General features: G+C 40.5%; 1 protein-coding gene across 1 annotated transcript; it reads left to right on the forward strand.

Moving 5' to 3' along the window:
- Positions 1–7,104: 7,104 nt before the first annotated feature.
- Positions 7,105–7,533, forward strand: LACBIDRAFT_307481 (uncharacterized protein; the record flags this gene model as incomplete). Its single annotated transcript, XM_001886014.1, has 1 exon — positions 7,105–7,533. One exon carries the CDS (start codon positions 7,105–7,107, stop codon positions 7,531–7,533), a length of 429 nt encoding a protein of 142 aa, XP_001886049.1.
- Between the last annotated feature and the right edge of the window lie 4,803 nt (positions 7,534–12,336).

Here is a 12,336-nt window from a genome sequence, read left to right on the forward strand (position 1 = left end):
CCACTTTCAAAATCCTTTCTAGTGTTGAAGCCTTTTCTCAGTTCGCAAAGCAAAAGATTCTTGTCATTGATGCTCTTGATGAATGCAATGACAAGGCTGAGATGGCAGCCTTCATTGATGTTTTGATCAATGTATCTTCAGGGAAACATCATCTTCCTTTCCGGATACTTCTTACCAGCAGGGTGGAGGAACATATTCGGAAAAAATTTGATCATTCTGGCACTCAGTCAGTTTTATACTGTCTGGACTTGGCAAATTATAATGCTCGTTGGGATATCCAAGTTTATTTTCAGAAAGAGTTCAACCGCATCTATGACCAGAACTTGCGAATGATGCAGAGGATATCAAAGCCCTGGCCATCTGTCAAAGATCTTGGTGTACTTGTAAATCAGGCTGGCAAATCATTTGCATTTGCCACAACATTGACTCAATTTGTTGGAGGATATCTCATGCCACACAAAGCCTTGCAAAAACTTCTGGAATCTGGAGTCAATGGTCTGGATCCACTGTATGAACAAGTTCTTTCTTCTGCATCTGGGACAGCAGACTTTCATGAGGTTCTTGGAACAATTATCATTTTGGAGGACAACAAATCTATTGCTTTTCTTGGCTCTCTCCTCCATCTCCAGAATGAAGAGGTTGTTTGTGAGCTTTTGGGAGTGCAGTCCATTGTCAACATTCCTGGAAATGATGATGAGCCTATAATGCTGTATCACACATCCCTCCGAGATTTTTTGACCATAAAATCACGATCAAAGCAATACTGCATTGATCCTCCCCTGCAACACCTTCACCTGGTCATACACTGTCTGAAACATCTGGGAGAATACCCCTCAAAAGACTTTTTTGAGGGAGATGTCCTTGAATATGCTTGTTTTAATTGGTCATACCATCTTCTCTTAGGATTTCAGGAGCAAGAATTCAATGTGGATGAAACAGTTGCAACCTCTTTGGTAACTCTCATTAAAAAATTACTAACTTTCCAGAGCAAGACATGGTATAATACCATGCTGACTTTTGAACTTTCTAAGAAGACAAGAATGTTGAGCTGTGTGAGAGATGGAAAGGATTTATTTCAAGTCAGTTATTGAAATTCTCAGATGCTCATCACACTCTGAATATATGTAAGGCATCACAGGGGTCAATTGTTACAAAGAATTTGATGAAGCTACTTGAACAAGTTATTGACTTCTGTAAAGTAAGAGTCCATTATTAAGATATATCTACTGATTTATCAAGATTTTACAACAGAGAGTAAGTAACACAAGAATAATGCTGCTTGAAAGTTAATCTGTGAGATGAATAGGAGGTAAGTCATAATAAATAGTAACTAAGAATTGAATATTAATCTGTTTTACAGAATGTAAGCTTCAACATAATAAGATTTTATTGCTGTTGATAAAACACAGGAAGTAAGAAAAAAACAATTACCAAGTAAAGCAGAGTTTGATTCTTATTGTTGTTCTTTCTTACAGAATGTATGTCTGCAAAATATCCAAGTTTTTGTACTTTCTTATGGTTGTCATTAGTTTGTGAGCAATTATTTTCTATCATCCATTATGTCTTAACATCAACTGTATATTGTGATTAGATGGTAAGTGCAAATTTATATTTCTGTTGCTTACATGGCTAATATTTTTCATATCATGAGACGGTAATATATAGTCTATTCATAATGTCTCTATATGTCTTCAACAAAATTTTTTAGTGGGTAAGTGATTATAAAATTTCTGAAATAACTTTGCTCTGACTTGATTCTTTTTTAACCCTTCCATTTCTCATTGACCACTATCTCTTCTGATGACTTATTTTCCTTTCTTGCACACCATTCTGGTAATCATGATGTGCTTTTACTTATTTCAGAAAGTATGCTTTCTTGAATTTTACTTCATGTGCTTCTAAAATACATACACTGCCCATTCTTTTTCTTAGGTGGTGAGTTAGCATTTTTTTTTACTCTGTGCTTTTCTGATGCATACTCTGGCCATTCTTTTGCAGAAAGTGAGTTGGCATAGTTTTTGATGTGCATTCTTCTGGTGACACAGACTGTGGCCTGTCTTGTTTCAGGGGGTGAGTTGGCCTAGTTTGTCATTTACACTCTTCTGGTGACACAGACTGTGGCCTATCTTGTTTCAGGAGGTGAGTGGCCTGGTTTTAAATGGGCAGCCTTCTGGTGATGCTGTGGCCTGTATTGTTTCAGAGGGTGAGTTGGCCTGGTTTTTAATGTGCATACTCCTAACACAGAGTGTGGCCTGTCTTATTTCAGGAGGTGAGTTGGCCTGGTTTGTAATTTGCACTCTTTTGGTGACACAGACTGTGGCCTGTCTTGTTTCAGATGGTGAGTTGGTTTGGGTTTCACTGTGCAATTTTCTGGTGACACAGATTGAGGCCACTCTTATTTCAGAGTGTGAGTTGGCTTGGTTTTAATGGGCACTTTTCTGGTGACACAGACTGTGGCCTGCTTTGTTTCAGATGGTGAGTTGGCCTGGTTTTTAATGTGTACTCTTATGGTGACATAGACTGTGGCCTCTCTTGCTTTAGAGGGTGAGCTGGCCTGGTTTTCAATGCACACTCTTCTGACTGTGGCTGTCTTCTTTCAGAAGGTGAGCTGGCCTGGGTTTCAATGTGCACTCTTTTGGTGACACAGAATGTGGCCTATCTTGTTTCAGTTGGTAAGTTGACCTGGTTTTTATTATGCTCTCTTCTGGTGACACACTGTGGCCTGTTTTTGTTTCAGAATGTGAGTTGGCCTAGTTTTTAATGTGCACTCTTCTGGTGATACAGACTGTGGCCTATCTTTGTTTCAGAATGTGAGTTGACCTTACTTCCATGTGCACTCTTCTTGTAACACAGACTGTGTCTTGTTTCAGGAAGTGAGTTGGCTTGGTTTTGAGCATGCACTCCTCTGGTGACACAGACTGTGGCTTGTCTTTTTGTAGGTGGTGAGTTAGCCTGGTTTCTAATGGGCACTTTTCTGGTGATACAGACTGTGGCCTGTCCTTGGTTCAGAATGTGAGTTGGCCTGGTTTTCACTGTACACTTTTCTGGTGACACAGACTATGGCCGGTCTTATTTCAGGAGGTAAATTTGCCTGGTTTTTAATGTGCACTCTTCTAGTGACACAGATGTGGCCTGTCTTTATTTCAGAATGTGAGTTGGGCTAGTTTTTAATGTGCACTGTTCTGCTGACACAGTGGCCTGTCTTCTTTCAGATGGTGAGTTGGCCTGGTTTTTGAATGTGCACTCTTCTGGTCACACAGACTGCGTCCTGTCTTGTTTCAGGAGGTGACTTGGCCTAATTTTCAACATGCACTCTTCTGGTAACACTGTGGCCTGTCTTGTTTCAGTTAGTGAGTTGGCCTAGTTTTTAGTGCACACTCTTCTGGTGACACAGACTGTGGCCTGTCTTACTTTAGAGGGTGAGTTGGCCTGGGTTTCAAAGTGCACTCTTCTGGTAACACAGACTGTGGCCTGTCTTTGTTTTAGATTGTGAGTTTACCTAGTTTTTAATATGCACTCTTTTGGTGACACATACTGTGGTCTAACTTTGTTTCAGAATGTAAGTTGGCCTAGTTTGTAATGTGCAGTCTTCTGGTGACACAGACTGTAACCTATCTTGTTTCAGAGGGTGAGTTTGCCTAGTTTTGAATGTGCATGCTTCTGGTGACACAGATTGTGGCTTGTCTTGCTTCAGTTGGTGAGTTGGCCTAGTCTTTAACATGAGCTCTTCTAGTAACATTGACTGGCCTGTCTTGTTTTAGAGGGTGAGTTGGCCTAGTTTTCAGTGTCAACCCTTCTGACTGTGACCTGTCTTGTTTCAGAAGGTAAGTTGGCCTGAGTTTTAATGTGCACTCTTCTGGTGACACAGGCTGTGGTCTAACTTTTTTCAGGGAGTGAGTTGGCCTGCTTTTCAATGTGCACTCTTCTGGTGACACAGATTGTGGTCTCTCTTTTTCAGCAGGTGAGTTGGCTGTGTTCTTATTATGCTCCCTTCTGTTAACATATGTTTTGGTTCTCTTTCAGGAGGTGAGTTGCTTGGCTTTTGGACATGAATTACTCTTTACTTTTCTTAGTATGTAAGTTACTTGTTTTTTACTATATATTTTATTAGCAACTCATTTTTGACATTTTCTTTTTAGGAGGTGAGTTGCCTATATCCTTATCCCACCCACTTATTTCTTGCACCCCTTTTCTTTTCATTTGTAGAAAGTATGTGGTCTTTTGCATCTCTTGTAAGTTTTCTTTCATATCTTTTATATTCAATGTACACATATTCAATCATTATTATTTACTAGATAATTAACCTTTAATCAATATTGTTCAAGTTGGTTAGTAAATTTCAGCACCCCAAAGACCAATTTTATAACATGTCCATGTTTCCTTTTTGTAGGATGTAGGTTGTCCATTCAGTCTCATTTCTATGACCCTGATATACGCTTTTTCGAACTCAGATTGTATGTTTTCATTTCCTGTTATTCATTGATACTTATGTTTTGTAGCTTGTATGTCTTTAATCCATCTCCAAATTCCGGCACTTCCCTCTTTCAACTATTCTTTTTATTAGGAAGTATGTATTTCTTCACATTATTTGACAAGGTCACTTATTTCAGATATACAGTGGGCAAGTCAACTCCATTTTCTATCATATAGAATCTTTGGTGTCATGAAAGTTTCCAATTTACAGAGGGTATGTTTTTCCTTTTGCTGTTACTGCTCACTAAATAGTCATCTTCAAAATATACAGAGAGATTCAGAGCTATCCAGCCTCTAATGAGCCTATTTCTTTGCAAAATGTCAAGTTTTGTATGTGTATTTATAAGCTCTATCTCTTCTTGTTTACCATCTACATCCCTCTTAGTGGTTGTTACATGCCCTACACCAGTGATTCCTGTACCACCTGTATGATTGAGCTATGTAGACACTGAGGAGAAGCAAAATTTCTATGTACTCAGTTTCACTTTCTGCCTCTTGAGGTATATGAAGATGCACTACTGATTGCTGAGGATGAGTATTGGTGACCTTGCCCCAACAACATGTCTTCCCCTCTACAAACAGGTTATTGTTGATGGTGCCTGCTGATTGGCCAATGTGTAAATTGACCCCATTAAAGGTGTAATGGCCACCAATATTGTCTCAAGGAGTGGTTCTCTAAGTCAGCCAAGTAGACCACCCAATGAATGGACCAAGCTGAAATTGCCTTGGATCATGGGTCAACCAGTGACATAGATATATTCAATAAATTAGTTGACAATCAATCCAATATGTATCATGGGTCAGTCAAAGAGATTTAAGTCTGAGGTCTTTACCTTCCCTGTAGTGTTTAAAAGTCCCATCTGGTCTGGCTTTTTTATGCCCCAGGGCTTTAACCATAACCGTAACTGGTCTGCCTTTCTCCCAGAAGTCAAAAAGACTGGACTGGACCACAAAAAGACTGCAGACCGTAGTTTTTTGCAGTCTATAGACTGGTCTTGGCCTTCCTCGGTTTTAACTGGGTTAAGACTGGTTTTTTAGCCATTCTGAGTTGGTAAACTTATTAAAATTTTTCATAGCTTTTATTGTGATTTTCAAAATGATGTCATTTTGAAAAAGAAAAGTTTTAAGTCTGAGGTCAGCCTGAGTGACAGTCACAGTGATTTGCATTATGTATGCCAGTGTCAATGGACTCAATAGAAAGTGCAGACTAGACATTGTCATTGACTGATTAATGCACCATATCCTCTAATCCTTACTACTATGTATCCCTATACACTTGATAAGCAATGATCTCAAAGAGGTGGCTTTGTGACTGGAGGCAATGTACAATCTAGTGTTCACAGGTCCAGTCTACAGGACTGAAAATATACATAGGACTGAACTGGACTGAACCACGGTCTGGTCTTTTTCAGTTGCAGTTGCCCACATTTCTGGTCAGTCCAGTTGCCAGTTGCCATGTTTTTGTAAATATTTAAAAACCAAAAAAGACTGGTTTAGACCGGTTGCAACTGGTCTTTCATCCCATCACATGTTGGACCTTACTTGCACACATTTTTACTTAATTTTCTTGAGATATGGCCAAAAACATTTTTATATGCAATTTGAATGTATATCCTTTCTGTTTTTGCCATATCTCAGTCAAATCTTCACAGAATTGCTTAAAGTTTTGATCAGTCTACAGAGAATTAAAATTTCTATCTATGTATGCTATGTACGTGAGGTAATATTTAGTTCCTGTGGTACAATAAAATTTTCAACAAAAGACCGGTTTTTTTTACGTTGTGGACCGATTAGGACTGGTCTAAAAGGGTCCAGTTGCGGTCCCTTAATATCTGGATTGGTCTGGACTGGTTGTGGTTGCCAGTTGCCTCGTTTTGAGGTAAAAAACGGGACTAGACTGGACTTTAAAACTCTAGTACAATTACTAGCAAAGCAATGAAGGTGTCACATAATGTGACTCAGCAGACATCCAACAACCCATCAACTTGAGACTTTTCTTCTTTGAAATGTCATCATTTATGAAAATTGCAATAAACGAGCCCAAGAATGTTAATTTCCATTAAGAATTGGTGTTTCTATAAAACAAGCCTAGTACATCTAATATTTTAAACAGTATTTGACATTTTCAACTATATCTTTGTCAGTTTTGGACCAATTATTGCTGTTTTGAAATATAATGACACATTCCCAAAAAAAAAAAAAAAAGTCCAATAGTAATGTAGACAGCATGACAACTAAATGACATCAGTGACCTATGTTCACCCCCTCGTCCTCCCCTTCCAAGTCCTTACTCTCTCCTCCCCATGCCTTTTGTCCTCTACCACCATGGTCAACCGCCGTATCAGTGATGACCTCAAGCTGGCTGCGCTTAGACTGAAAGCTTGTGGGCACGACTCAGTCTCCGAGATTCTAGATATTGTCAGCTTCTCAAAGAAAACTTTCTATCATGTTCAGAGATAGTACCGATGGATCGGGACTGTGGCAAAAGCTAATGCTATTGGATGTGGAAGGCCTTGGAAAATCTTACTTGCTGATACCCGATACCTGGTTCACCTTGCACATCACAAGCCAACCCTGTTCCTTGATGAATACAGAAGCTGCTTGGAACGATACCGCCTTCTAACTGTGTCTATGGTGACAATTCATCGCACACTTGAACAAGCTAGCCTGAATGTAAAGCAAGTCCAAAAAATGGCCTCGGAATGTGACCCCATACATTGCATCACCCAATATCCTGCCAGCTGTCTCTTGCCAATGGATGAAGTCTTGAAAGATGATTGGACCTATGCACATTTATGGGGTAGATCAGAAGTGGGATCAAGAGTTGAAGTCCATCAGCCCTTCTGCCAGAAGCAGTGCTTCTCAATGCTTGCTGCACTTGTGCTGGACAAGGGAATTGTTGTGGTGGATGTTGTCAAAGGGTTGTTTACTCAAGACCTTTTCATCAAATTTTTGCAGGATGATGTGGTTCGCATTTTTGTTCTCTTTAGCTTGTTTTTTCTTCCTATATGTGCTGCATTATCTCAACTCCCACTCACGACACCACATCCCAGCCCTTGAAGTGTGGTCCTTATTGACAATCCCTGAATTCACCACCACCCAGATGTGATTGAACTTGTGGAAAGCTATGGTATGTCACATTCCTCACATTTTGATTGCTCATCACTCTCTTTCTCAGGATGTCATGTGGAATATCTTCCCCCTTACTTGCCTGATTTCATGCCTATCAAACAGGGATTCTCTGTCATCAAATCCCACCTTCACCACCAGGGACTGGGATTTTACCATAGTGACTCAATGTATTTTGAGCTCTATGACGTGTGCACTCTCATCACACCTGAGATGACATGGGGATTTTTTCATCATTGCGGTTACTATCTTGGGTAGTTAGCTTGGTCATGGACTCATGTAGATACATCAAATATTATCATTTGTGTTAGCAAACAGTCAAAGACTCAGAGCAATACAAACAGCAGGATAGCGGAACAAAAGGAGCAGAACAATGTGCAAAGGGGTAAAGTAGCAAAGAGGAAAAGTGAACATTCAATGTGTGTGATACAATGTAACCTACCACTCAGAGAATTTTCTCCACTGCTGTTCTGCATCCAGGAGTGTCCCCAACTCACCAAGCAAGAGGCACCTTCTCCTCATAAATCCTCATCCTTGATCCAACAAAGGGCTTGTGGGCCTTGGACACTGAGCTTGATGAGTTTCTCTTTGAGTTGTTCAGGAACTGTGTAATGTTCACAGAAATCCGCAAGGCTCATGGTGGGTATGTCAGAGCTGTCAGTAGCAACACGAGCAGCGGGCGTGGTGGGAGCTGGCCCAGGGGTTTTGTTTGTCGGCCCACATAACAAGTCTGCAAGGCTGTCGAAGCTAATCAAGATATTCTGTGCGCTACCAGCAGTGGTGGCTGCAGCTCGGTGGCAGGCCATTGTGGCGAGATCAGTGCTGGAATTGACAGCAGACAGCGGACAGATCAAATAACTTGGTGGGGGGTGGATGCATGTCATTGACGCCATCGTGCTTCGCTTCCTAAAATTCATGCAATGTTAGCAATGTCATGATGCAATACTTTACCATCCCCCACATAATCCAGATGGACTTCACTATATACTGGACCATTATAACAATATTCACAAATCTGGACTGGACTGGATGGACTGCCTAAATACAAAAGTGGACTGGACCCCACTGGACTTCCAACACTTAGAATTAAACAAGAGAATTGGAATATATTTAATAGAACTACACAAATTTATCTTACTACATTGAAATTATACTACATGGGAGGGGGAGGGAGGAATGGAGAGTGGTGAGCTGCAAGGGAGGGGGGAGGGGATGGTGGAGAGTGATTGATAAAGGGGGAGGGAATGGTGGTGCTGGGCCCTTGTCGCCATCGTTGATGTGGACGTGGGTGGTCGTTGACGTGGACATGTTGTGGTCATCAAGTCCATGTCCATCGTCATTGTCCACGTCCTCGTGGTCATCAACGTGGACACATTGTTGTTGTTGTTGTTGCATGTTGTTGTGGGGTGGGCCACTTCAGTGACATGGCAATGGGTGGTGGTGGGCGCTTGTCATGGTTCGTGTGTGGTGGGGGTGGGTGCTTGTCGTGGTTCATTGACAGAGTGGTGGGCGCTCGTCTTTTGCCCTGACGTGTGTTGCCATTGCATTCGTCACCTGTCGTGGTGAGAAGGGAGGAATGGGGTGGTGGGACACATGTACCATTGGCCCTTGTTCTTGTCCTGTCCTTCTGCATTGGCATGGGCACTCTCAGGCACTGACCCTTGTTCTGCATTCTCTTGTTGTCATGCTTGTCGTGTGTTGGTGGGGGGTCATTGGCATGGGCGTTGCTTTGCATGTTGAGCAAGGGGTGTTGAGAGTGGTGGTGGTTGAAGGGAAAGGGATGGTCACAGTTCTGTGATCATCCCACAAACAGCAAACATGATGATATGGCACGCCCTCAAGTAAGTCACTTGCCACTTTCACCCTGCCAACTGAACAAAATGATCAATCCTTATTGCAGCTAGCCCTTACCAATACTAATACATAAATCATTAGCCTTGAAACTCCATCTATTAATTCAAGTCTACCTTATTTATTGTGTAGTCTTTTTTTGTAGTATTATAATTAATAAATAATAAGTAATAGTGCACTTGAATCCAGTGGACTATAACTGGACTGGGACTGGACTCTGAAAAGTGGCTTGTAGTCCAGTGCACTGGACTGGACTGGGCATTGTGCAAGCCAATTTGGCCTGACAAATAGGCCACTGGAATCCACTGGAATCCACATGGATTACGTGGGGGAGGGTAAAGACCTCTCTGCCCCCTTCTCTATCAGCAGTTTTGCAATGGCCTCATGGCCTTCATTTGATGCTGCTTGGAGTGCATTTCCAAAAAATCCTCCTCCTTGTGCATTTACATCTGCCCCCTTCTCAATCAGAAGCTTTGCAATGGTGTCATGGCCTCTAATCAATGCTGCCTGGAGTGCATTTCCATTTATTCCTCCTTGTGCATCTATATCTACTCCCATTTCTAGCAAAGCACATGATGCTTCAATCAATCCAGCAATTGATGCATAGTATAGTGGTTTAGCAATCTTAGCCTTCTGTTTTTGTAAATCACAACAACCACTATCATCTATATCACAAAGTCGAACCCAGTTCACAAAAGCAGTATTTTCCTCTGTCAGAAGCTTTATCATCAAAGCAAATACTAAAGATGACTGAGATTTAATTTTGGTACCATAATGTGCATGTATAATCCAATGTTGGGCAGCATACTTTGCAAGAGGGAAGGATATATCCACATTCACATCAAGTGGCTCAGATGTATGAAATTGCAGAAGATAGGCTAGACATATTTGAGATATGACAGAGTGTGACAGCTCTCCAGTGAAGCTGAAGTCTCTAACTTGCATGATAGCATGATTTTGAACATACTGAGATATTAGATATTCCTTGACAGAAAAGTGGGAAAGCTTGATGAAACCTATTTAATAGTAAGTGCCCATTTCAATCTGGTACTATTCTAAACCATACCTCCTGATTTTATAATAAAACTAGAACATATTTTCAAGACATCCTTGATATCTTGAAGTTCATTGTCAGATTTATACTCAGGTCCATCCTCAGCAGAAAGATCAACAGCAGCAGTTGTAGCCAGCTCCTCCAGTGTCAGTGGACGAACAGCAAAAGACAGCCACTGTAAAAATGTTTTTACATAACCATGATCTCTCTCCTTGATTCCCAGCAAGATTTGATCATATGTTTTATCCAAACCCTGAGGCAAATTAGCTAGCTGCTTTTTCAGATCAGTCTTAGTTCGGCAGTCTTTGAGCTCATTTAGCTGTAATGCAACCCAACAAAACCTGAAATTGCATTTAGTAATCATCCTGTTATTTGAACATTGATAATAAACATACATTCCATCTGCTTGTTCCAGTAATGTCAGCTTTATTTGCTCTTGAGTGTCAGATTTCCATTTTTTGAAGTCAGAGTCATTCTGAAGCTGATAGTCAAGATAGGTTACAAGATCATGATTCCCAGATGCCTCAACCAAGTCAAGATAATGATAAGACTTGAACTTTTCCTCAATATCCTGTTCTGGGCGACTAGTAACTATCAAGTGAAGCCCCAGATTTATATCTTTCTCCAGATTCTCCAAGATAACAGTCTCAATCCAGTTTAGAAGTTTTTCTCTTTCAGTACATTCATCAAGAGCATCCAGAATTATGAATGTCGAACTAAAGCCATCAAGCATTGCTTGAAGAGTATTCTGCAAATCAACTAGAGTTGGCTCTTGATGGCCATTGCCACAGTGATCATACAGATTCACCAAGACTTTAGGCACTTCACCCTTACATTTGAAAGAGAATTGCCAGATGAGTGATTGCAACAGTTTATCATACAGCTGGAAATCCTTCTGTGAGTCTCTTCCATCAAAAAAGAAATATGCAGTAGCAGAATTGAATCTTTGAAGAACATGGTGAATGATTGCTGAGCTGTTAAAAGAAAATTCAATTCAACTTCATAAAAATGTTGAAATTTTCAACCTCAAAATGGTTTTCCCAGAGCCAGCTGGAATGACGATCAATAACATATAAATTTACAAATTTTGACAGAAGACTTACATTTTCCTTTGATCCAGAGAAAGCCAGGCTGTTTGAGCCACCCATAAAATGTGTTTCCTTTGAGAAACCATTGACAGGTGTCTGATTGATTGCCCAACATTGCATGTGCAGCATTGTAGTTGATACTTTCCTTGGGTGGAGAAAGCCACTTATAAATTTTCCCCACTGTAACAAAGAAAAATGAAGTCAATTATATATTTGAAATAAGAATGTGAAATAATACCCAGTTGTTGGTCCCTAATCATCTCAAGTGAGATTTGAATATTTGAGTCCACACCTACAACTACAAATGACATTGAGATGGATATGATGCTTTTCTTACTACTCACCTTGATTGATGGTACCTATTAAAATATAAGTGAAAACAATAAAATCTGATGATGCAAATTCAACAAACCATAGTTAGAGCCTGTGTTCACATTTTGAGCTGAAATGATGTTCATAGTCTCTGCATAGTCTTCAGATTTGAGCTAGAATATATTGATCAGAGTACTGACCAGCAGGCACTTCTGCATTCAGAGCAGAAGGAATGGGTAGAGAGGTAGGTGAGGCAGAACTTAAGAGATCTATACAGAGTTATTAGAATGAGAGTAGAAAGATTTGGAGCAAGCATGAACCAGTCAAGATAGGAGAAGAAAGTTGCAAGATATCAACAGCTCCTTCCACATGACCTCCAACCTGATTAACTGTGAGATTTGAATTGATGAAGGTCAATATCAACTTTAT

This window comes from Laccaria bicolor, genomic scaffold (genome assembly GCF_000143565.1).
Source record: "Laccaria bicolor S238N-H82 LACBIscaffold_35 genomic scaffold, whole genome shotgun sequence".
NCBI classification, from domain to species: Eukaryota; Fungi; Basidiomycota; class Agaricomycetes; order Agaricales; family Hydnangiaceae; genus Laccaria; species Laccaria bicolor.